At 41.9% G+C, this 26,701-nt stretch overlaps 1 protein-coding gene across 1 annotated transcript in view; it reads left to right on the top strand.

Moving 5' to 3' along the window:
- The window catches only part of LOC307241111 (metabotropic glutamate receptor 4-like), a gene marked incomplete at its 3' end in the record, with an annotated part of 141,841 nt that extends 116,320 nt beyond the window's left edge, over positions 1-25,521 (top strand). The window contains exons 6-10 of the mRNA XM_080015117.1: positions 5,395-5,595; positions 12,579-12,715; positions 16,930-17,865; positions 21,800-22,046; positions 25,472-25,521. Coding sequence (XP_079871243.1) covers positions 5,395-5,595; positions 12,579-12,715; positions 16,930-17,865; positions 21,800-22,046; positions 25,472-25,521 — 1,571 coding nt within the window. The remainder of the gene's footprint in view (positions 1-5,394; positions 5,596-12,578; positions 12,716-16,929; positions 17,866-21,799; positions 22,047-25,471) is intronic.
- Between the last annotated feature and the right edge of the window lie 1,180 nt (positions 25,522-26,701).

Here is a 26,701-nt window from a genome sequence, read left to right as displayed (position 1 = left end):
ATCAAATGAGTTCTGTGACGGACGGAGGGGCGTGGTCAAGCCAAGCCGCGGCTGCAGAAGCCAGCATAGCTCCCTTTCCCCTGTCCTCAAAATTATTATTATTATTATTATTATTATTATTATTATTATTATTATTATTATTTATTATTAATACTGTTGACCAGCGAGCCTGTTTGTTCATCTTTATAATAAAAAAAACTCTCGCCATGTTGGCAAACCACAGAAAGAAAGATTCCCTCTCCCTCCGCAAACCCCTGCTTGTGGGAGTCTCTGCCGACAACAAACAATAAAACAATGAAAAAAAATGGCAGTGGGGGAAAAAAACTCTCAAAATAATCACTTTTGTGATTTTCGACCTCCTCTCATGCAAAACATTGGGAAACAGATTTGCACATTCTTTGCCGTTATTTCACGTTCCGTTTGATGTGGTCGGTTGCAGTGCTGTGATTGTCGCCAGTCAGTGCAGATACTGTAGCATTAGCTAGATATTTGCCTTAGTAGCCAGGCAGGCAGGGTGTTTTCAGTAATGTTGCTATGGTAACGTGATTTGCAAGTTCAAATAATGGCTTTATAATTGACCGTGAACCCATTTTTGAAACACGTGCAAAGCTCAGCTGACACAAAGAGATTCCATCAGTGGCATGTCCTTGAAAGAACAAGCAGCAATTTGTTTTATTCTATTTGTTTTATCAGGGGAGTTGAATTCCCTCCATGTTTCTTTGTTTTTAACCTGATTTTACACATAATAAATTGAACCTTTTGTAGTCCTCCATCTCGTCTATGTGAGAAAGTAATTACGGAAAATGGATCAATTTGTCCCTTTCAGCAGCATAAGGCTTTAGCTGAAGCATACTTGACCCGGTGGGGGGAGGATCACAGAACTCTTTCCAAATTCCCAAGGTTTCCCTTATCAAGTCCCCATTGCCCTGATAAATAGACGGCCCTTCTCCTCCAACCTTGGCTGCTTTTCCTGGCAGCACATCTTAACTCACAGCTGCCACGTCCTACACTTCTTTTAATTCCCAAACCAACAGCAAATAGAATGAAGTGATTTAAACATAGCTGCTCCAAACTACAACTGGAACACGTTGTCTCCATATTCAGCATGAGGCCGCAGTCCAGTAGAATAATATCGCACGACAACAAAACGCGATTGCTAGACGTTCAGAAGTGCAATCAGACGACGGAAATACATCTGAAAATAAACGACAAACAAGAAAAAAACTGCTAATACACAATAAACCCCTGACTGACTGAGATTATGAAGATAAACATCAAAAACCAGAGGTGAGAAATTTGATGTGAAGCCATCTGCAGGGGTGTTGGAAATGTGTGTTTGAAGTAACTGGAGACATTGTGAATCATGCAGAGCCTCGTCAAGGTTGTTCTCTCCCTTTTCTCCGACCCCTGACCTCTGAGTCATTGCACATTGTGGACATGGGGCAGAGAAATAAAAAAAGAAAATTTCATCTATTTAACATGAGGCGCATGTGTCGAGGTAGGAGAAGTGTTTGCATAATATATAGGCGGTGATGAAGAAAGATGGAATTCCCGCACTGAACATTATATTATGTCGTTTATCTCTTTTATCACATCACATTGTAATATGATTTGAATACATTCTAATTAAAAGCCTGCACTGATTAAGTAACAAGGTTCAATCAATTAGAAATCATCAGATCAGACCATTAGCGTACAAATTGATTTTGGGCACTTTTCACTGCTATGTGTTGATTGAAAAATTGAGGGAACTCTGAGACTCAGAGTTCCCTCAATTTTTACCATAGAAAGTTGGTTTGTCATCTCTTTATTCCTTCTTAAAGAACAAGGAGGATCCTTAATCCTCCATCTGGGATTAAGGCCAATTTGAACATTCACCTTGATTCCATGCACTCTTTCTATTGCCCGTCTGGATTTAGATTACATTCAGAGGAAACACTTCTTTTGTGTCCAGTTGAAGCTCAAGTTTGTACAGTATTTTAATTGTGAAACAAGAATGTTGAAGCTCAACAAGTCTGACTTGCCATGTATCTTTTAATTTTGGTTGTACTTATAAACCGTCCAGATTTTCAACCTCGTGTAAAATGACTTGCAATTTTGTCTTTCACGTAGCTACACATTGGTAATAAAAAGAGTTTTTTTTAAATGTAGTTGGATAAATGTTCGCAGGGCTTTTGTTTCCAGAAGATTTTTGCCATAGAGGAGATTGTATTGCAAGATATGTATGTAAATTAAATTACCCAATACAAAACTTATGTCTGAAAGTGCACTAAATAACTTGAGTGCCTTGGCTGTTGTTATGGCAACGTGACAACCAGAACCATGAGGGTTTGATCCCGCTGGTAGACTGCACCATCACTGCGCAGACACTGCTTGTTTGCGATTTTCCTCTTATAATAATTAAAGCACAGACTCAGAAATGCAATAGGCTTCAGAAATATATATAGAGAGAGATATTTCATGGTCTGCGATAAATCTACCTGGCGACCCGGTTTTTGGCTGGGACCCACCAGTTGGGTACCACTGATCTGAACCAGGATTCTTCTGAAATCCACTCCCAGTGAGCTGGAGCTGTATATTTCCATAAACAGACGTCAGGGCTTTTAGTTTTGGCTTTAAACAGCACTAGATAAATCTTCAAACACAATAAGAAGACGCTGAGCGGTATCTGTAAGATCCCACCACCTCCGCTCCTCCCTCCGCCCCAAATAAAACAGGAAACACTGAACAATCTCCTCTAAGCCCTCTTATGTATTCATAGTTTTCATGGTGCAACGTTACGAATTAAAATAAAAAAATTGAACGTTCTGGGAAGTTGACTTTATCAGTAAGCGTTCAGTTAAACGGAATCCCGTCCTAGAAAGTGGATGGTATTGTATGATAAAATGATAAAATGTACGTATCCGGTACAATGTGGTGAAATTCATTAAACAACAGAAATATGGTCATAATTTGACGCTTGAATGATGAAATAATCCACGTTGATGTTCAACAGACGAGTTGTATGTGGTAGGATTCTCTCCCTTAAAGCCAAATTCTGGCCATTTTCAACCTAGTCCTTTATTTCCTAGCCCCCTCCATTTTTCCCATATTAAGTTTTTTTGGTCATCTCTTAATTGGTTATTAAAGGACAAGGCGGCCCTTTGATACTTTATCGATCAAGACCTATTTGCAAATTCACTTTTTCCAGTATTAGAGTATTTTTCCCTGTTGTACTCCCACAAAGGCGGCCCGATTTGGGTTTTTTCCCACACAGTACTCTTAATTCCATTTTTGGTTTGGAGAAAAATTAGAACAGTTAAAAAGATAAAATAAAAAAGCGTCCACGCTGACAATTGCTGGAATTATCCTGTAATAGAAAAAATAAAAAATAAAATGATGCGGTGGTAAAAGAAAGAAAGGAGAAGGAGTGTAAGAAGTGGGAGTATCTGCAGGCGGACACGCAGCCCGAGTGGTAATAGAAGTGTCGGAGGTGATTGTTCCTTGTTTGTGTTTGTTTGTCCTCCGTCTGTTTTGCTTCTTCTTCCCCGAGCCACTTGTGCCTTCTGACCTTTTGGGGGGAAAAAAAAGTTAAAAGAAAATAATGGAAAGAAAGAAAGAAAGAAGAAAATAAGAAATCTCCATTTCCATTCCCATTTCCATCTGGCTTTTCTGTGAAGAAACTTGAAAAGCATCTCAGTTACTTACCCAACTGATTGGTCGGAAATTGTGTTTGTCTTTTCTTTTGGAAACGTATAGGCGAACCCCGGCACCCCGGGGAAAATGGAGCGGCTTCGGCTTTAAGAGAAACTGCGTCGTAACATTGACACAGGGAAATGGGAAGCGTTCATAATTCATGGCGTAAAGTCAGTGTTTCGCACGGCGCTTGGGACGCAGGATGCGCTGCCAGACGCCGGGTTGGAGGGACAGATCAGCTCTCTCTCCCCGGCGTCCTGGCAGGACGTTTGGCTGAAATAAGGAAAGAGATTAAGATGTTAATTGAAAACCTTACTTGGCGGCGAGCCCGTTTCCAAAGCATTAGGACGACCCCCAGCGTAATTGATATACTGTACAGCTGTCATAACTAATTACATTAATACCGCACAACGATTAGCCCTGTCGCGCCCTATCTTCCATTTTGACTCCTCCACCTCCCTTCCGGCGCTCCACTCCGCTCTCCAATAATGGGAATCGGCGGTGAGACGCGGTAAACAATGAGAGATCGCGTGAGCGGGAGCTGCAAAAGGTGACGGGAAAATAGAAAAAAACGCACCCAAAGCGAAGGAATTCCAAAGCCCTGGAAGAGATGGAGAAGATTGTCTTGTGAAAAAGCAAAGGCCGGGGTTTGCGATTACCGCAAGGCTCGCGGGGTTGATTGATGTCTAGAATGGGAAACATGAAATTGGCCATCACCGTGTGGGACAATCTGTAAATAAATGGAAATGATGGATGTGCGAACAGACAATCAAAATATTGATTTTACACTCCTAGCAATCATTATTAAGCTCTGGAAAATTTGATTAATTGTCGTACAAGTGTTTGTTTTGGTTCACAAGTCTTATTTTGCCATTTAAAGGTTATGTTCGGCATTTTTCGCCACAGGCCTTATAAAAATGCTAATTTCACTTAGTTTATAACCCCACCAAACACTTGTTGATTGAGGAAGCCTAACGCTCTGGTGAAGCGTCTCACTGTGCTTCAATACAGTCCAATGGGTTTGGGTTTAAGCCTTAAAAGAAACCTTTTGGGAAATTGGAAATAATATTCTGGACATTACAGTCCAACGTATTTTATGGGGGGAAAAAATGCATTTTATAAAGTCTAATTGACTCGCTTCCACAAATCAGCTCTTTTATGAGCTAGCTTTTAGGTTAGCTACATCCATGCTAATCTTTAGAGACTAAAAACAGGAAGTCATGCTGCTTCCTACTCTTCCTGCTTTTCTTGTGGAAAGTGGGGCACTCACTTTAAAGTCAGCTTTTACATGTGATATAAATAAGGTCGCAAACTGTTTTTATCAAGGTTTTTCCAGTGTATTAGTGACTCTGTTGCGTTTCTACGAATCAGCCATTTTCGCTACATCCGTGATAATGTGAGAGACTAGAAACAGGAAGTTGCGCAGCTTCCTACTGGCAACTTATTAAAAAAAAAAAAGTAGTTGCAGTAGTTCAGTGCTATGTTATATATGATTGAAACCTACAGATAGCGAACATGTTATAAGCTGAATCATTTAGCCTCAAAAGAAAACTCCAAATTGTAAATCAGAAAAATGTTGGAAAAACCAAACCAAACAACCCTCACTTGGCATTGTATTCACATCACAATCTATTTCTCAGGTACATTTCAGGTCACACTCTAATAAATCGATCCCATGCATACCCATGAATAACCTTTTATTGATGTTCTTCTTTTCAGATCATGAGCGGATCGGGAAGGACTCGTCCTACGAGCAGGAAGGGAAGGTCCAGTTTGTGATCGACGCCGTGTATGCGATGGCCCACGCCCTGCACAACATGCACAGGGACCTGTGTCCGGCTCAGGTTGGACTCTGCTCCCACATGGAGTCGATCAACGGAACCATGCTGCTCAAGTACATCCGCAACGTTAACTTCACAGGTCAGTGTCCCCAACCCACCAGGAACAAAATATGTTAAATTCAAACCATGTTCAGGTTCCCAATCCTTTTTAATTGACATTCAGCACTTAAAATGCAAATTATCCAATGTTCCAAGTCAATCAGTGAGTGTGAGTACTAATAATTTAATAATAACTTTGTAATAATTTAGACCTATTCATCCATTGTTATTAACACTAGCAAATATACTGCCACTTAACCCCTGCGGCACTATTTAAATTGAATCTAATTAATTAATTAATTGTTTTTATTTATTTATTTATTAAACATATTTATCCTGTGGATAGACCTTTGTTAGACAAGATTTTGCTAATTGTCTTTTCAGAAATGCACCAATCCTTACCAAGACAAAGTCCTTGTATGTGAAAATGCACTTGACCAAACAAACACATTCTTGATATTCTTTTGTGTTTTCTTATTGTTTGTTTTAAGTGGTAAAATAAATAAATAGCTAAATACATAAATACATAAATACATACATCATTAAATAATCAGATTAATTAAGGGCCACATTAAACATAAACACTATAATCATGAGCTCATGAACACAAAGGAAACGTTAACGCTGGTATCCTGAAGCAACAGACTTCGAACTCAATAATTTATAAAAACATCAGAGTGCAGGGAAATCATAAAACTTTCATTCATTATTTCCATAAAACACCTAAAGATATGCATGACGAAAAGAGACAAGCTTGTATGTTATTCTGTGCATAGTTATATATAAAGGTAATTTAACACATATGTAACACAATGTAATGTAACACATTTCATATAACATATAATTTACTATCACTTTTCTCTGGTATTAGTAGGGCTCCGGTCACTCTAAAAGCTTTCACACATGCACTATAACCCTGAAATTATCCGGACATAACCCGGGGGAGATGTATGTGTGAACACAAATGTCCAAATCATTTAGACCAGACATTAACCAGCCAGCACCCTAGTACAAAGTCTGTGTAATTTCAGATTAAACGGTATGTGTGAACAGAGCAGGTAATCTTACATCCACAGTAATATTTTCTTATTATTTTTAAAATAGCGTTAACAGACAGGACTTATTTTGAATATTCAATAAAAAATATTATAAATCTACATGGCTTTATGATGTCATTCTCTATATAGCCTGCCTATCAATTGTTTTTAAGCTCAATAAACACAGATAATATTTGACCGGACTCTCTCCCATTGTCCAGGAAATTGAAATCACCCAGGAAGCATTGACCGGCACCAATTTTTTCTCAGTGAAACTCTGATGTATATGTGATGTTACATGAATTAACCTGCAAAAGGTCATTTTTGGAAAACGACTTTTTGAAGACCAAATCTTGTTTTTATAAAGAAAAGAATTTAATTTGAAAATAATGATAACACAGCATGCAGTCCAACTGAGAATATGTGGTAGCCTATGTGTGAACGAAATGCTGAACATTATTTCACAAGTGCGAGTTTAGCTCAGGCTGATTGGCGTCTGATTGAGTCATTCACACCATGGCGAGTGAAAATTCGTTTGACATAGGAGGTAGAAGACCCACCTGCTTCTTTTAAATCAGAAAATGATATGTGACTTACCGCAGCAATGGAGATGTACTGTCTGTGTGTATGTACTGTATGTTTCTGGTAACAGATGGAAACACTCCTCCTAAGTTTTATTTTTTATTATTCTACCTTATATTGACATTTCAGAGGTATTTCCAGGAAATTAACATCACCTGTGTTGTATTCGGGTCAATGCGGTATAACCTCTTCCCACCCGAACGAATCTGCCGGTGCACAGATTCACATTCATCCATATACAGGCCTAAGCAACCTGAATAGGCTACTTGTCCGCAACCCCCAGTTGACGATTGCTGCGGAGAAAAGTGAAAGTAACACGCCCACCACACACAAGTGTCAACATCCGTTTTCAAGCCACAACGCAATGTATTTTGGTTTGCTTCCTATACTAGGTCCCATATTAAGTCCGAATACGTTCTCACATGTTACGAACCACGGCGCGGTTCACCGGGAACCCTGTCCTTTCGGGAGGACCGGGGTTCGATTGTTTGCTCCGCACCAGAGTTGAAAAAACAGTTCTCACCTCTCCAAACGAACCGGACTGACGACTTCAACGCACCGTGGTTCCATTAAAAGGGACCCAACAGGGTAGGCGTGAAAGGGTCCTAAGTGGCTGTAATGACTTAACATAATTACACATCAGACTGATGTGGAGATGGGAATGACAGAGGGTTTACGCAATCACACAGTCTCCAACAACAGCAATTACGAAGATAATTACCCACTAATGAATACGGTCTTGAATAGTAGCGTGTCATTTCAGAGAGTTTCATCTCCAGTGTCACCCGCTTGAAGCACCGAGCGAGAGTTTAATTTCAGCAGATGTGATTGATGTGGGGTTTTTTTTTTTTATTGTTTTGGACACAATTTGCTATCCGTTGTATAAGTGATGTCAGGTCTCTCTTGGGTCTCATCTCTATGCAGCGAGAGCGTCATTACACACAAGTGTGCGGGCCGTTGCTTAGATGTACAAAACCATCGTCCTGCTCCTCTTCTTCCTGTGTGCAAAGTCCTTCACAGCGTCTCTAAAAGTCGATCCGCTCGGTCACTTTGCACTCGTCGGGTTATGGAGCCTCTCTTGGCTCGTTGTGGAGCAGATATAAATCTTTGTTACTTTTAATTTGTCACTGAATCTCTGTCCTCCGGCTACGGTCACAGCGCGCATATAATATACGTTCTCATTGCAGTGGAAATGTCACCTTAAATAATAGATTTGTTCGGTCCGAAATGTTTTGGGCAACATAAATTACGGATGAAGATATACAGTTTATTAGCCCTAAGAGAAAAATTTTTGACGCAATGAATTTGAATGACATCTAAGTGCCGGTGAAGTATGTAGTGTAATAAAACTAGTACTACTTCAGTTCCATTGTCCCAGCATGCATTGTACAGTAGCCTAATATTCGCTCTCAATGGCGAATCGGCGAAGAAACACCTGTAAAATCCCACCCTAGCCTACTGTAACAACCAAACGATGGCCATAATCTGCTGTGCGTTTGTCATCCCCAAGGGGACATCAACTGAGTCAGCGGGAGTGGCCACCTGTTATTTACCCCCAGGTAATGTTACTCAAAATCTGAGTTGGATCCCCCCGCCTTTCTTTGTTGGAATTCTGGTTCATAGAATATTTGGAGGATTCTGAAATGCTGTTTTCAGACTGGACAGCCAAGCTGCTCAGTTTGCTACAACTGGGGATACAGACAATATTTGGGAGTATTATGGATGTTCTAGACGTGCCACAACCTACAGTACAAATAATAAATAGTGTTCCTAAGTGCTCAATTTCAGGGACTGAATGTCACGGAGTACCCCTCAGTTCTTTAAGAAAAGTCTTATTCTGGATGGAACTTGTTAAAGACGCTGTATATAGACTTAACACATTCATTTATTTATGGAGTCGTATTACTGGAAGGCTTCTTAGCAATGAAAAGCATTGGGGGTTAAAACGCAGTTGCAGAGGAAAATCAATGGTGTAAACGCATTAGCGGCACAGCAGAACTGCTTCAGACACTTTCTGGACAGCTGAGTGGAGAATCTAAAAGGTTTTTTAGGGAAAAGAACGGGAAGTGTCCATGCAATCCCACCGATTCTGGGAAGTGTCTCTGGGCGTCCGTGCTGACTAGAGGAAAGAGGAAACCTGGCCGGTCCAGATGTATATCGACATTTATTATATCTTCATTGCAGAAAATGCCTCTGGCCTTATTCATACGGAGCTTTTCAGCAGTTAAAAAGTGAGTCACACCCCCTAAATAAACCTGATTATAGGGATGTGAGTTCACATTACTGTGGTTCAGCGGAATTGTTTGGTGAAGGTTAATTTCCAGAAATGTAATTTCAGGACTGCCCAAGTTGCTTTTCAACATGACACTCCACATGGTCTTATCATGAATTGACTGAATCATTGACTGATTCAGTATGTCAAAAGCAACTTGCAACACCATGTTGTCATATGTCACTTTATGAATGACAAGGAAATTAATACATTTTGAAGAGTGTGGATCTGTAAAAGGTACGGGATTGTCGTATTGCGTCAAAAAGGAAGTAAAGACGACCATTTGTTTTAACTATATAAGTCAATATATCTATATGAATTAGTTAAATGACACATTTTAAACCCAATATTAGTACAGTGTAAATACAATACTTGCAGTACAAGGTTACTACAATATAGAATAGAATAAAGCACTACTGCAGGCAGCGAGGAGAGTGAGATGCAGCTTTGAAGACGCCGGGTCACTTTCTTAGATCATTCTCGCGGGAAGAAATGTGGAAAAATGCCGAAAAAACGATCGAGCCCGGCCTCGGCCCTTAACTCTGCTCAATTTGCCGACTAATGACCATGGACGGCTCGCACACTTTTTTATTCTTTAAGGCAGCCGCGATTTACGGCCTGGAGTATAATAATATAATTGGAGTATAATAACGGTCTTGTGTTTTGACATTGGAATAAAGGCAGGTTCGGTCAGTACCTGAATGAGTGGAAGCCTCCATTTTGGATGAGAGTTTTAATTGCGACCTTGGATCATACAGTCAATATTTGTGGTCATTAACACGCTTCACTCAAATATTTTCTGCGTTGCTGGGTGGCGAAAACAAAATCTGTTATTTTGTTTTTACATTTCAAACGACTCTGATCGTCATCTAAACATCTCACCCTACGAATATGCGATAAAATTGCGACACCTTTACATGTGGAACGTATGGTTGAGGGTGACCAAGACACAGGACACCGGGAGTCGAAAGTAGATGAGCAAAAACGTGAGGATTTATTTACCCCAATAAAATATTTACCAATGGATAGATGGATAGCAAGACCAAAGTACCTTGGAACATTGACACATTTCTAAATAAGTAAAGTCCAAATAAAAATGAAGTCATCAAATTGAGCACAACATAAAGACGAGTGACGTCTGAAAGTGACACAGGAGGAACATACAGGGGCACAGCTAAACTAAAAAGGATGCAAGAGGGGTGGGACAAATATCACAACAATATGATTAAAAGACGAAAAAGTTCAGTAAAAGTTAACATAAATTGCAGAATAAATACCAAAAATGCTTTTAATTAAGAAAGGGATTTCTCTTGAACTACATAAAAATGGGCCATTCCCCTCCCCCACCTCCATGAGGTGAGTTAAATGGGATCTTGAAGCAGACGCCGATGGCGTTCTGGTCCTTCTTCAGCAGGCAAGATGGCCGCCGACAGCAGCGGTAATGTGGCAAAAACAAATACACTTATTGTCAGTAAAAAATGCGATAATGAAACTGTACAAGGTTAAACTGAAACGCAGGGACTCTAGTAAAACAATGCAAACGTAAAATCCTATCAATAAAGTATGGAGGCTGTATATACCTGTGTATAGTATATGCCTGTGTGTACATGTGTATGGATGTAGTGAGTATATAAAAAGAGAAATTCTAATAAATTCATATAATGCTGGTAACTTAAACAGTGTGGTCGTAGGTGTGACCATCACACTGGTATAAAAATGGATGGCGTGCTGAGGGAATGACGTGTGTTGGGGGGGGAGAGGAAGCTAACGCTACGGCAGCGAAGAGAGACAAGAAGGCGCGTTAATCATGCCTCTGAAATGTGTGAATCCCCACTCCCCTCACACCCCAATTTTATAACAAGCTGTGAAGTTGGGAAAGGTTGGAAAGTTGGCGTGGAAACGGAAGCCAGAGAGAAAAGCTCCCAACGGCAGTGTTAATAAAAAATGTGTGTTGTTGTCATTTGCTAGCTCGTTAGCTCGTTAGCGGCAGGACCTCCAGGATACGGCAGGACGGGGGCAGCGGGCCCAGCGAAGGGGTGTGAAACAATACGGCGAATATGAACAGACAGCGGCCTCCGAGAACCAGGACACCATGGCTGTCAGCCTCCATCCTCCTCCCATCGGTTAGATTGTAGCGGCAACATCAGCCTCAAGTTCCCCCGCAGCCTCATTTTGTCTCAGCGTGTCATCAAAACATTAGCTGGAACTCAGTGAATTAAAACAAACAAAAAAAAAAAGGTTGAATCCTGAGTTTCGTATCTTTTTTATTTTTTAACCTGTACTGTCAGCATGCTTGCAAACAACACAGAGTATTTCTATGCCATTGCATCCAGGACAGAGTTAGTCTGCAAGTGGAGTTCAACTTCTTAACCTGCAATGCCACTCTTGATTAATTCTTTAATCATCGGGAACTGCTGCAATAACTACTCCAAGAGGGGGGAATCTCCCCTCATGAGACAAATAAACATAGAACTAAACGACAACATGTACTGTACATGGAAAAACATAAACATAGAAACATCAGACAACATGTACAGACAAAACAGTTAATTAAGTCTGGGAAAACTGGAACAACAATTCAGCATGTGACCTCTTCCTGTGATAGCTATGGCAGTAAATGAGGGAGAAAAGGAGAGGGGTGTAACCAGAAGAGTGTTCGGAGGTGTGTTTGAAGCAGGTGCTTGTGGTTTGTGTATGCCCGTGATGAGTCTGCCTGTACTGTGTGTGTGTGTGTGTGTGTGTGTGTGTGTGTGTGTGTGTGTGTGTGTGTGTGTGTGTGTGTGTGTGTGTGTGTGTGTGTCCACAGGTGAGTGCATGTGAATTCTGGGTTTCTTATCAATCACATCTACGGTATATAATGGTGGTTTTTGGACTTCAAGTTCAAGTTCAAGTTCAAGTTCAAGAGATTATTTGTCACATACATATACATACGTTCATACATATATGCAGTGAAATGTCATGACACCCGGTGATTACGCACAATAAGCTCTATAAATACTAAAAAATACCAAAATGTGCGTAATCGGCACAAGGTGCTCACGCAGGCAGCCGCAAGGGGAGGCGCCACAATCGCGATTCTGGGTCCTATAATTATATAATATTAGTCTTGTTTTTTTTCCTCTTCCTCCTCAGGAATCGCCGGCACTCCGGTGGTCTTCAATGTCAACGGGGATGCACCGGGACGCTATGAGATCTACCAGTATCAGATGAGCAACTACTCCAGGGAATACAAGATCATCGGAGACTGGACGGATCAACTTCACCTGGAAGTAGGATTGTCCTTAAATTGAAATAATATACTTAACTTGAAATATACAACACAATACTGCTCTGTGGTGGTTGTACATAAAATGTAAAAAAGGCCAAAAGACCAGTGGCCTCACTCAGATCTTTAGATAAACTGCATACCGCATTTTATTTGCTTTGTTTGGAGAAAAGATCACCTTGATGGAGCTAGAGAGCTGTTCCAGTGCGGAGGTCCGCAGCTTTGATGATTTCTTCCCGGGTCTGTATTTGAAGCCCCCGACATTTATTAGAGGCCCAGTTTTTATTTGACTATTGGTTTATATTTGAGGAAATACAGTATTATAAAAACAAGGGAGGGAGACGGAGTCATTCGGGCAGTGGAGCACCAACATGGCGAGGATTTTATTTATGCGGGTTACAGAAAGATAAACTAGAAATGATTAACAGGGTTTGTATGTTGTGCTCCTGCTCCGGACCGCAGGCATTTTCCGCGTCCTGCGCCTCTGCTCTCCACTAAAAGACAGAACAACATATAAAAAGACTCTCAGCGCTGTCAAATCAAGCAAATATCTTTAAAGCTATGACTTGTTAATGACAAGGGTGTGGCAAACTGTGTTTCTGAGATAATCACCTTCAAAGTTTTCCCCCACACTTGGCTTTATTCAAAGCCGCATGGCTACTTGTCACTCGGCTGAATGGGGACTTGACACCCTGCTGAATGGGGTAAAATCTCTGCATTGTTCTTGTGTTTTAAGGGAATGTTGAACAACGTCATCGACACACAACATCTTTTGTTTTGAAAAAGGCTTTTATTTAACAGTAAGAATATATATGTTTGATAAAAGTGGAATTATTTAGGAGTTTAAAAGTACGGACAACACAACAAAATGTAGTCTATCAATAATATGAGTTTCTGTATATTGGTCTCGTGTCATTTAATATATAAATGTGCGTATGCCATATCTTCAAAGTTCTTGGAGTTATTATGTAGGCTAACCCAACACTCTGGGAGCCTGTTTGAGCCTCTTTTCATTTTCTTTTCGCCCCTGGCTGCATTTGCAGGTAAACTTGAAAATCTTGTCCATTGCTACTTGTTCATTATCTGCATCACCAAACTCAACGGACTTCATCACTTCATCAGCTTCTTCTGTTGTAGCAACAATGGGCGTATCGTGGGTCTCCTCCGGTGGTTCTTGAAAATATTCCGTGTCACCGCCACATTCAGGTTGAAATCTGCTGTTTGAAATGTTCTCCAAGTCCCGGATAACGCCGCTATCAGATTCAGCGTCGCTGTTAAAGAACTGACTATCATCGCAGAAAATGAAGTCAAGTATGCGCTGCTTACACTGACCTGGATCTATCGCACTGGTCAGATTAAGGTCTGCGATATGATTTAGATCTTCCGCCACCCGCTTCTCGTAATCAATAACAACATAGAGATGAAAGTTTTCACAGACAAGTGAATCCTCGTCTTGTTTACGGAAGTGTCGTCAGCTTTACGTCTTAGTTGGTATACACCCCCTACACAATGTCTCAGTGTGTGTAAGAGTAGTACGATTTAAAGGTTGAACTCTATCAAAACGGTTTCACATTGTGACTTCACATCACATGGAACATGGAGGAATGATCTTCACCTGGACAGTCGCTATCAAGGAAACGATCGATCGGTGTTGTTCAGCGCGATTCAGCGTCTCAGTAAGTGAACTGTGTTTCCCCATGTCATCTAACGGGAATATGTATCTCCACGGTTTAACATTATTTGACCCTTTATAAATCAAAGTCAGTTTTGAAAGTACGTTGAGAATCTGAAAAAATCTTGTTTTCCTTCTAGAAAGCTTTTTTGAAATTATTTGGCTGCTCCTGGGGATTTTAGAAATGTGCGAGATAGCGGGTTTTGCTGCGGTGGGTCAAATATTGTTTACACAAAAACATTAATCAACATTAAATGTGTTACGATCCCTCTAACCAACAGGCTCGTATAGAGACCAAAACATATGAAAGGACGCCGAGACATTAAGTAATCAAAACAAACAGGCTTTTATTTAGAAAAGAGGAAAAAAACATACTCAAAGTGCAACGAAAAAAACAACCAAAAGATTGCTGCCAAACAGAACAAAAGATGGGTACGCTAAGGGGCCAGCCAGGCAATGGGCCATACAAACCCAGTTCTTTCCCCTAAACAACCAAAAAGAGAGTGTAAACTAAACCAAAACAAAACCCGATAACTAGTCTACCAGTGATCCCCAACCCAAAGTCAAAAAATAACTTATACCAAAACACAACATACCGACATGATGCATAGAGAGAAAACAATCAGGTTGAAAAATAAAAAGGAGGAAAAGCAAACCCCCAACAATTAAGGGCTGCCCACTGTTGGGCAAGTGTGTGTGTCTCCCAGTGCCCCTCAGCCCCCTCTTTATCCTGATTGCTTTGATTGGCTCCAGTTGCTCCACTCCTGGAGCAAACAGGTAGAGAGGGAGAGAGAGAGAGAGAGGACAGGGAGAAAACAAAATATGTGCCCACAAACAGTCTTCAACAATGCGCATGCATGCTTAGGCCTAAACGACGCATAACAAATGTCCAAACAAATGTCCAAACAAATTTTTGTAAACTAACTAAGAAAACTAAGAAAAAACTAACAAAACAAAAAGCTTCAAGTTCCTGACTGTGAAGTGGGTCATTGTAAAAGGGAGACTGAGAGAGTCTCCTAGTTACAAACAGGGCTCTTTTTGTTTCATTCAATTAGAAAACAGAGTAAATTATTTAAATCTACAATAAAAACACGCTGTTTTTATTTGCTTTGTTTGCTTTGCTTTGTCTGACTGCGCTGCGGATCTGCGGGCACTGATATGCCGACATATTCTGCTCGCAGGCTACGATATGCTTTGCACGAGCAGCGATATTGTGCAAAAGAATAATATGCGTGCATGGCTGTTTGAGTTGGACACGCGTCTCCTCTACATCAGCATGTGTGGATCTCTTTTGCGCTTACAGATTTTGGTACTGATATCCCGTGATACGACTTCTCATGGCCCAGTGACAAATGTCCCATGGCCTAGCACCGGTCCTCGGCCCGATAGTTGGAAAGCGCTGTTCTAGCCTACTGATGTCACAAAAGTCATATGGTATATGACTGTGCCATATGATTTTTTTCTGGCACCATTACAAAGGGTGAAAGCCACATTAAGCTTGTATTTGCTTTCCCAACACGGTCTCTGTCCCTCTTTCACTGCGGTGCTTCATTCTATGGATGTGGGTGACGATTGCTTGGAATTTGAATGTCTCATACGCTTGAGTACAGCCAGAGATTTTCATCAGCCTATTACTTTTCAGTCCGATTCTGATCCAATTTGCGTTTAAGAACCCCCATTCTGCTGGTATGCCAGACACTGGAATCACTCATGCCAGCTCACTTGAAAATGTATTTAGTTATATTTATTAAATCTATTGCTATGTGGCTGGATTTATAAACATTGGTGTGTCCAATCTTCAACCTAACAAGTAGGCAAAATGGAGCACATTGCATCATCTTTGCCACTGAAAATAACGCTTTAAAATTTTCATTTATACCGTTTCACTTCCCCCGGAGTAAAATAAACAAAAAAATAATTCTATTACTGTGCAGATGTTTGTTTCAATCATTTCCCCAATGTTATTTCAGTTAATTAAGCCTCTTAAACATTTTACACGGCAATTGGCAAATAATGTCCTACCTCACAGACTCGCTGTAGAACAATGTGCTACTATAGAACCATAAGTAATTATCCTTTCCCGGTTAGTCAAACACGCTTTTTAATTAACTAATTAAACTACTATGATGCTTTCTGCTTAAGAGAAAACAACATATAAACAATGCTCTCCAGTGTCTGAAACACTGACAGCTGATAAGGGTTAGTTTTGTCAAGTGGTTCATCTCATTCTCCTTTCACTTTCATATGCGCATGTTATCATCTCGCAAAGTTAATTGAATTGCGCCCTCATGCCTCATGTTTATGGAACGAGAAAATGTTCGATACTTGCAGATATTTGAATTTGACTGGTTTTCTTTATTTTATACATAAGAATGGAAATATTTAACCCTCCTTATTGTCATTTCCAATGAAAGATATCGGTGAATGTGTGCACTTGTAAAACTGAAGGCAAGGAAAGATAAATTGCTATGAAATGCAGTATAGACATGATATGTCTTGGTATCTTACTTACCTAAGTGACACCCTGTCCCCCCCCCCCCCGCCAGACCAGCGAGATGCAGTGGCCCGGTGGGACTCAAGAAGTGCCCTCTTCCATCTGCAGCCAGCCCTGTCGTCCCGGACAGCGCAAGAAGACAGTGAAGGGCATCCCGTGCTGCTGGCACTGCGAGAACTGCGATGGCTACCAGTACCAGGCCGACACCTACACCTGCAAGATGTGCCGCTTCGACCTGAGGCCCAACAAAAACCACACCGGCTGCGTCCCCATCCCCATTGTCAAGCTGGAGTGGAGCTCGCCCTGGGCTGTCATTCCCGTCCTCATCGCGGTGCTGGGCATCATGGCCACACTGCTAGTGGTGGTCACCTTTGTACGCTATAACGACACACCCATCGTCAAGGCGTCCGGCCGAGAACTCAGCTACGTGCTGCTGACGGGGATCTTCCTATGTTACGCAACAACATTCCTCATGATCTCCACACCAGACGTGGCCATATGCTCCCTGCGCAGGATCTTTCTGGGCCTGGGGATGAGCATCAGCTATGCGGCACTGCTCACAAAGACCAATCGGATCTACCGTATCTTTGAGCAGGGCAAGATGTCCGTCAGCGCCCCTCGCTTTATCTCCCCGGCCTCCCAGCTGATCATCACCTTCAGCCTGATATCGGTGCAGCTGCTGGGGGTCTGCATCTGGTTCGGCGTGGACCCTTCCCAAGCCATCATCGATTACGAGGACCAGCGTACGGCCAATCCGGGAATGGCCCGCGGCGTCTTAAAATGCGATATATCGGACCTTTCGCTCATCTGCCTGCTGGGCTACAGCATGCTGCTGATGGTCACCTGTACGGTCTACGCCATCAAGACCAGGGGGGTGCCAGAGACTTTCAATGAGGCCAAACCCATCGGCTTCACCATGTACACCACATGCATCGTGTGGCTCGCCTTCATCCCCATTTTCTTTGGGACTTCTCAGTCGGCAGAAAAGGTAAATGTTCACACACTTTCTTCTGTTTATTCTGTACTCCCTACATTTCCTTAAATTATAGGAAGTGCACATGACAGTCTGACAAACTTGCATTAGAAATCACTTTCATTATGCTGGATTTTCTTGACAAAATGGCCACGCCAATTTCACTTTGTTCTGTAGCACGTGTGTTTTGTGTTTGTGAAATCTGCTTTTATTCACGGTGAGACGATGTGGTTTGAATTGCGCTCCACTGTGGGGATTACAAGGCTTTTAGAGTTGACTTGTGAGCATAATGCATTTCATCTCAAGTTTGCTCCAAGTGTTTTCTTTAATTGTGTTTCTCTGTGTGCATTTGATTGAGATTCTCTGAGGAAGGAATACCAAGTAATCACTGCACATTCATCCATCTCACAGAAGCAAATTGTCCTTCGCTGAGAAGTAGCATAATACATCGGAGCTGGCTTTTGATGTTTCCCATTGGTTTGAATGGAATTGAGTGCCCATGGAATTTCAAGCATACCAACAGATCTGTGCACCCATTTTACCGCTTGTAAAATGTGTCTTAGTCACATTTTACCAGTGGGATTCTTGGGTAATTCCTGAGTAATAAATATCTGCACAGATCCAATAAAGAGCCTCTCTTGAGGAGATAGCTGGTGATGTTCAGGTTAGTTTGTGCTACATGCACTGTTAATGATCAAAGCCTGTAAAATGGTTGTATTCCCGGTATTTCTATGTCCAGTATTTTGGATTATGATGACACTGACAGGTCAAAAAATTTGTTTTTAAACATGGAAATGCTATTGAAACACAGTGCAACGTATATCTTTTCTGCACCAGCAGAGGCTTCAAGGTGGAACGGACATGGAGAAATGTTAATGGGATGCAGTAATTTATAGGCTCTACCTCTCTATCTGCCTCTGCCTATTTTGTTCTTAATGCAAAGTTGACGTAGCAACACCGAAAAACAAACCAAAACAAACAACAAGATCAGTAGATGCATGAAGCTTGTTTTTTTCCCTTCTAAGCATCTTGAAAACCCAAGCCAAAACATTAAGAAATTCATAAAACAAGACGGGATCGGACGAGATTCATTCATGCCCGACGGTCAGACATAAGATTTTGATTTTGATGTCTAATCACTATGACAAACACAAGCGTACCTGCTCCAAAGAGGCTTCATGAGGACTCCCCCTCCGGGCGTCGTATCCCCTGCCCCCGTCCTCCGACTGGCAGTCGAAACGTGCGCGTGTCAGGGAGGATTTATCTCAACGAGGCCGGCGGGATGGGGGGGAGACGAGGGGGGAGACGAGGGTCCCGGCCGAGTGACTCCACTCTACGCTCCAGATGGGTAGAGCAATATTGTTCCTAACTCACCCAGGGCCATGTGTAATCTTCTCAGGAGATTACTACGACTACACCACCCCTCCTCCTCCTCCATCACAAAGGAACGCCTCGCACTGTGATGGAATACTGAGCTCTAGAAAACTCTTTATTTAGGGGGCTTGCGTCCCTTCCTCCTGCTTGGCTGGCGGGTGGATTCGTGTGTACAGTACGGCTTCGTTTTAGAAATTCTCCGCCTCCCAACATGTATTACAGTCACTGTTGACTCTGTCTATTCCTGGATTTAATTTTCCACATTCCCTAGTTTCCTGCATTATAAGTAATTTATTAATTAGTAATTTTAAGTAATTTCCCCCTGGGATTATTAAAGTATTTCTGATTCCGATTCTGATTCTAATATAAACGTACAGTAGCGGTGTCATTAGGGGTGGGCATCCGATGCTTCAGCCCGGAATGTATTGTGAGTAGCCCCAGATCTAAAAAACAAACAGGTTTTTTTTGCAGGTTTCCATCATTTTATATCGACAGTTAGACCAGTTGAACATATTGATATAAATAATACATATATAATATTTAAATATTTCAATCAAACCCGGCTATTACAAGACCTCAACCATGTTTATGCGTACTTCGGTTGACGTGATACTTTTTGCCTGAAATACGGCAAGAAGATAATAATAATTCAAATCCGAGCTCAAACAATAAGGTTCATATCACATTCCAGTAGGGCTGGAACCCTATTTAAAAAAACAGCCCCTAGCTATTTATCTGTTCCGATCATGAATAAAAGCCCTTAAAATGAATATGATATTGTTGATCAAAAAACACAAGTAGGCCTAGGTGTTGGGTCCTGCAGCAGATCTACCTCACGCTACTTGGCACGAGCGCATTTTGAGAAAGGAAGAGGGAGAGGGAGGGGGAGGGGGAGAGAGAGAGAGAGAGACAGAGAGAGAGAGACAGAGACAGGACTTGTCATAACATGTGGTCAAGGCCAGCTCTTCCTATAGGAGAGGAAGCGAATGGGGTTCAATTTGCACCCCTGTCTTTCCCACCACCACCTGCAGCATGAGGCTCCCCTTGGGCTAAGCCCCTGATGTCTTTGAATCCTAAAACCGCCCCTGATATACAGCACAAGTCCAAAAAAAGTAGGGCTGTCAAACGATTAAAATAATTAATTGCATGTATTATTTACATGATATTTGATTTTTGCGATTCCTCTTTTTCAAGATATTTCCATTTAAAAAGCACTGCATTGAGTTATGGACGTACTATGATATCATTGTTGTGAACAGAAACACAAAGTCATCTTTGCTAAGAGAAACGAGCCTGTTCACATGAAATGTGAGTACAGTTATAAAAAGGTATTTTGAAACATTAACCTAACTTGAGCTGTACTTTAGTATACTAGTTAAAAGTGTGTTATTTTGGTTATTAGTTGTGTCACTGTTAACTTCTTAAACTGTCAACTGTATTGTAAAATCAACATAAATACAAAATACACAAAGTATACTTCTAGACAAAACACAAAGTATAGCTCTTCCACAGACAAATTGTAAAAAAATTCTAAAATCAGAAGAAAAGTGTGTTCACATTATGAACCACATTAGCGAACACCTTATTATGGAAAAAAGCTTCTCGCTGACATTCATGCCCATAAATAGGCGATGATATTTCCGTGGTGGAACCAAAAGCTGTGTACAAATATGTCCCCCTTCCCGAACAAACAAGATCAATGGTGCAAGAGAACACGTACAAGCAACATATGTCATAACCCCGTGCTGAGAAACACATTATTTACAGTTGGTGACTAAGGAGCCCTGAGGGTTATTTCCAGACCACGCAACTAATTTATGATGTCTGCACAATGTAACGTCAGTGTAAACCCGAGGCCCGTCCATTAGAAACATGGCTGCCAGCGCCGTTCACCATTTACACCGTTCCCCCCTCGTGTTCCCCTCTGGAGGTGCTGCTCTCACATGTGGTTCACACTGCAGTGCAGAAGAAATGTTGAATTTACTATGACGAGCATTTCTTCCTGGTTGAATCTAACTACAGTAATACGTGTCTAATCATACGTATTTAAGTGAATCCCAGGTTCAAGTTCGTTTGGATGGTTGAAATTAGTCTTGGGGCTCCACTCTTTTCTTTATCGGTTCCTCTTTCCGGAAACACTCATTTCTGATTTTTAAGACAATTTTCAATATTTTACCTCTTTCTTGGATAACTCCACTTCCACTGCAATGTGTTAATTCTGTGATGCACATACCCCATAAAACCCAATCAAAACTGGCCGTCTCATGTATGTGAGAGCCAACATGATCATGAATCGGGATTTTTTTTTTGTCCAACTATTCAAGAAATGTGACGCCTGCCCCCAGCTCTCAATCAACTGTAATTGTAATAAAATGCTTTATTTATTATTAGTGTAAAGTCAGTGGATTATCGTCGCGGAAAATCAGTGTGAGCAGATGAAGTGTGTCAATCAAATCTAGGTGTCCACTCACACTGTATTTATCAAAGTCTTTTTTACTCCCTTTTTTCGATTGTGTTTTTACACCCAATCAATATTGACCAAAAATCCATGTGCAATCACTGTGCTCTCTCCCAGATGTACATCCAGACCACCACCCTGACCATCTCCGTCAGCCTGAGCGCCTCCGTCTCCCTGGGGATGCTCTACATGCCCAAGGTCTACGTGGTGCTCTTCCACCCGGAGCAGAATGTGCCCAAACGCAAGCGCAGCCTCAAGGCCGTGGTCACCGCAGCAACCATGTCCAACAAGTTCAACCCCAAAGGCGGTCTGCGGCCAAACGGGGAGGCCAAGTCGGAGCTGTGCGAGAGCCTGGAAACACAAGGTGGGTGTCCAGGCTCTTTGAAGCAATAGATAAAGATAATAGTTTAGGTTGGGTGTACTTCTGCGACAAACCAACCAGTGATGAAGGGCTTCTTAATCCTTCAAAGACACTGAAAGGGAATTCCAGAGAAAAAAATGTGAATAAAATGGACGGATGGATGGAAAAGGCTTCATATCAGTTTGGATAGAGCGTTGGTTATTAATTATTCGGCTCTGGACCGTTTCATTATTCGACAGAAGTCACTGTTGAAAATTCTTATTTTCGTTGCCACTGACGCTGCACAGAAGCGGTGTCTTTCTTTAGATATTCAGTCAAAAGCATCAGGGCTAATTTTATTCTAATTTTTTTTTTTCCGTCCATGAATTACTGTTTTGGCTCGTACGAATGACACCGGGAGTCATTTGTGGGAGGCAAGGAAACGTTTCTTTGTACGGCAGATTTCATACATGGACAAGGGCTGTTGAGAGTGCTCCACATTCAGTAAGGCATAGCAGACATTGTATGAAAGCAAAGCAGAACAAAGGCATGGAATTAGAAAGCTGGAAATGGATAAAGACATAATACAATCGCAGCGATAACAGGTTAAAGTCCAATTTAAAGCAGGCTGACGCAGTTAGGACATGGCAAGACTGAGAATATGAGCGAGAAAAAAGACTGTAGGTGACACTGAACTTGGTATTTGGGTTATTACGGCAGGTAAGCAGGAGCTGGTTTCGATAGTTCAACATTCAGTTTCAAGCTTATTGTGACTTTTGCATTTCATTCTCATTCTCTTTTTTTTTTTTTTTTTGCCGCTCCTTATGCTTCGCTCTCTTCCACGGTCCTCTGTTGAGTTGTGAATTTTGAGTTGTATTCTGTGTATCAAGTCGCCCTCTCATGATAAATTCTTACCAAAGTTGCTTAACTTCCTTGTTTTGTTGTTTCCTCAGACTGACCTCAACGCCGTAACATCTCGAATTGCATTTGCAACGGAAGATATTTGAAATTGATCAAACAGTTTGATAAATAGTGAGGCCTATAACTGCTCTGTATCCCCATCAGGTTATGTTCAAAGTGCGTGGTGCAAAGTGCAAAAAACGAAAATATCCCAAAAAATAGATGTACTATTTGATCTACTGTTACATCAGAAAGACTTGTTAGGCTGCTCACAAGGCTTTCCCCCTCATAAAATAAATAAGTGAGATATGTACTGCGTTCCCCATGTTAATGTGAATTTGGAAAACTCTTTGGCGCGTGGCTGAAGTCCAATGAGGACATAAGTGTTGCCATTAGTCATTTCTAGTGGAACGTTGTGGAATAAAGGGACGCAGAAGCACTTTAATGACACATGGTTGATGAGGAATACCATACATCATGTTGAACCTCAATACGGTGACCTCTTTTCGTGGAACTAACGCTGCTCTCCACTTTGGCGTCAGACTATGGTGAGGCAGGGGAGCCCTGTGAGGGACTGTAAACATCCAGGTAACTGGTGGACCACGAGCTTGCCTTTTTAACCCTCTTATGTTCATCCACTTTTCTCCATGAGTTAAGTTCTGCTATGTTTCACTGGGAACCCTCATGCCTGCCAAAGCACCCCGGGGCTGATACGCGACACCCCGAATAGCGGAAGACACCCATCACTCATCAACCCCCCCCCCCCCCCCCCCCTCCCCGCAGACACGCTGTTGACCCGTGGACGCTAACTCGCTCTGACAGTATGCGGCGTGCGCGTGCTTCCCCTTAAATGACCGATCGCGCTGGCCGAGGCCGCTTATGCTAATGGCGGAGATGACACCACTCCAGCTGAGCGGCCGAGACAAGTGATAGCCGCGCGTCCTATGTAATTTGTTTCCGCCGCTGACAAAGGGAGGAATTTGCGGTAATGGGACATACAACAACAATAAGAGGGAACAGGGGAAGACAGATGGCTCTGCCAGCTCCAATTCTTTCTGGACCATCTATTTTTTTTTATCTTGGCCTCGCAGCGCATAAATATTCAAATAAGGTTCATCTATCAATGCTTCCCCGGGAAGAGGAAGAGATGCTTTGGGTGAAAAAACGAAAAAATAAAGAAATTTAAAAATTTTAAAAATACCGCCCCCATGCACATAATCCAAACTGGTACAAAGAGAATAGTGAAAACGTGTTTACCTCTCTACCCATCTCTCTTCTTAAGCCTCCCCCGTGGTCCTGGGATGCTGCGGGCACATTACCCGCACCGTGCATGCACACTCAGGACAATGTTATTTAAAAATGTCACGTGGACGCAGATGCATGCACGCACACACACACACACACACACACACACACACACACACACACACACACACAAACACACACACACGCACACGCACACTTCCTGCAGGTACATTAAATCAAATAAGCAGTTTTCTGCCCTTGGGCTTCGTCTCTCAGCAGACGCTAAATTACAAATCAGAGAATAGCGTATGTTATATATATAAGTACGTTATTGAAAATTGAAACGACACTGATGGTGCCGCATATAGTTTTTTTAAATAGCATAGAATGATTTTATTCAGACATGCTGAAAGACTTCCCGCCGCATGCCACGCTTGCTGCACCTGATGTTTGGGCTCTTTGCATGTGGCTAAAGAGCTCTGAATGCATCTGAATGGTCCGGAGTGAAGCTCTAAATGGAAACAGCGGTGAGGAACAAAAATGAGTTTGTCTCCACTCCTGGTCGGAGACTGCAAACTACCAGAAACACACTGTGCATGCTGTCAACAACAGATCACTGATTTGATCGATTTCTTTGATAGTACATGTGGATGTTTTGTATCCAGTTTTTCTGTTTAGTACCGAAGACATATGAATAGAATGTATCATCCCTATAATTATTTGCGTTTTTATGTAATTTCCATATTTAGTTTATATATATCCATACATACTTTTATGTACATGAATATATTTTTCAATATATTTATTTCTATATATTTTATATATCATAATAATTTATATATTATTTCTATATATGTATTTATTTTTACTTTTTTAAAGGATAGCTTTTATCATTATTATTATTATTATTATTATTATTATTATTATTAATAATTAATTAATTAATTTATTTATTTATTTAATTATTATTGTTTTATTTTGCTAGACAAATCATCATGAGTAGTAATGTAAATTCTACTTTCCACGGCGCTGCCTGTAATGTGTAGTATATGTTTTTATTTGAATTACTATGGAGCCAAAATCATATCTGTGCCATCAACCACGTGGCAGATCCTGCTCACATATCTTATCGTTCCAACGATCTTATTTTGACGGGTGACTCCAACTGCAACTGCGACTCAAACATGTAAACGGAAACGGAGCCTCGGATAGGAGACAAAGAAAAGTGACAAATCTACTCTCCCTTCCCTCTACCCCCCCCCCTCCACCTCCTTTCTCTCTCTCCATCCTCCTTCCACCCGTAGCCCTGGCCTCCAAGCAGACGTACATCAGCTACAGTAACCACGCCATCTAGGAGAGGGATGGCGTCGATGGAAGGATGAGATGCCGGAGAGCTCTGAAAATAAACGAATAAACACCCCAGCAGGATTTTCCCGGAGTGTAGTGTAGTGTGTGTGTGTGTGTGTGTGTGTGTCTGTGCGTGTGTGCGTGCGTGCGTGCTTGTGTTTTTGTGGGGGTGGGGCGCGTCACGGATGTTGTCTTTGTTTTGTTTGTTGGTCGGTTGCTGGGTGCTGGGGTGGAGCTCCATCAGTGGATTGTTGTGGAAGGGACAAGGGGACGTGTCGCGAAAACAGGACGCTTCTTTCCTGTGTGATGTAATAAAGGTGGAGTAAAAAAATAAAAAATAAAAAATAAAAAATAAAAAATAAACCCCACCCGCGGTTTGTTTTCATGTGATTTCATGTGTCCCTCGGAAGCGCGGACGGCGCCGTCTCGCTCCTCTCCGCGGCTCTAAGTCGTTTGTCTGAAGTCAAGGGACACTGGAACAAAAGCAGAGGGAGGAAAGAAATCGAACGTTCGGTCGCAGTCAAATGCAGTCGGCTGACGTCGACTGAACAACTGCCTACTGCCTTACTACGCCGAGTATCGCTAAATGGAACCGCATCCGAAAGCACCTCAAACGAAAAAAGCGGCGGGTCGTCACAGTTCTCTGTCAATGTTCCGTTTCGGTGATGATGAGGAGGAGCGTGAGGAGGAGGAGGAGGAGGACCCAACCCCCCCCCCCCCCCACTGTACAGAACCTGAGCATGCCTGTGGGAGCATCACGTCTTACTGTGCTGTGTTGTCAACGTCTAATGGAATGCAACATTCGTCATGGTTGGTATTCGCGGTGGCGACGTCATTTTTTTGGACACCCCCCCCCCCCCCGGCCCCGCCCGGCCCTGCCCCCCCTGCCCCGTGCCCCCCCCCCCCACTGGCTAACATCAGGAGAGTTTGTATGTGAAACGTGAGACCAGACCCATTCTACAAATCAAACCGTGCTCATGCGATGATGTCTGTATATTATGCACCCCATCGCACAAGGAGACCGCGAGGTCGGAAGGTCGGAGGTCCGACCGCGAGGACTTCAAACACTTCGTCGGCCCTCGTTTATCGAGCAATTGTTCAAGAAACTGGTGCATATTTCCGTCCATAGCTTATTAAAAGCAGCTTATTTATCGAAAATAACGGCTTTAATTTCATATTTATATCTT

The sequence above is a fragment of the Zeus faber genome (assembly GCF_960531495.2).
Source record: "Zeus faber genome assembly, chromosome: 15".
Classification (NCBI taxonomy): domain Eukaryota; kingdom Metazoa; phylum Chordata; class Actinopteri; order Zeiformes; family Zeidae; genus Zeus; species Zeus faber.
This window is presented reverse-complemented; position numbering and strand designations above follow the sequence as displayed.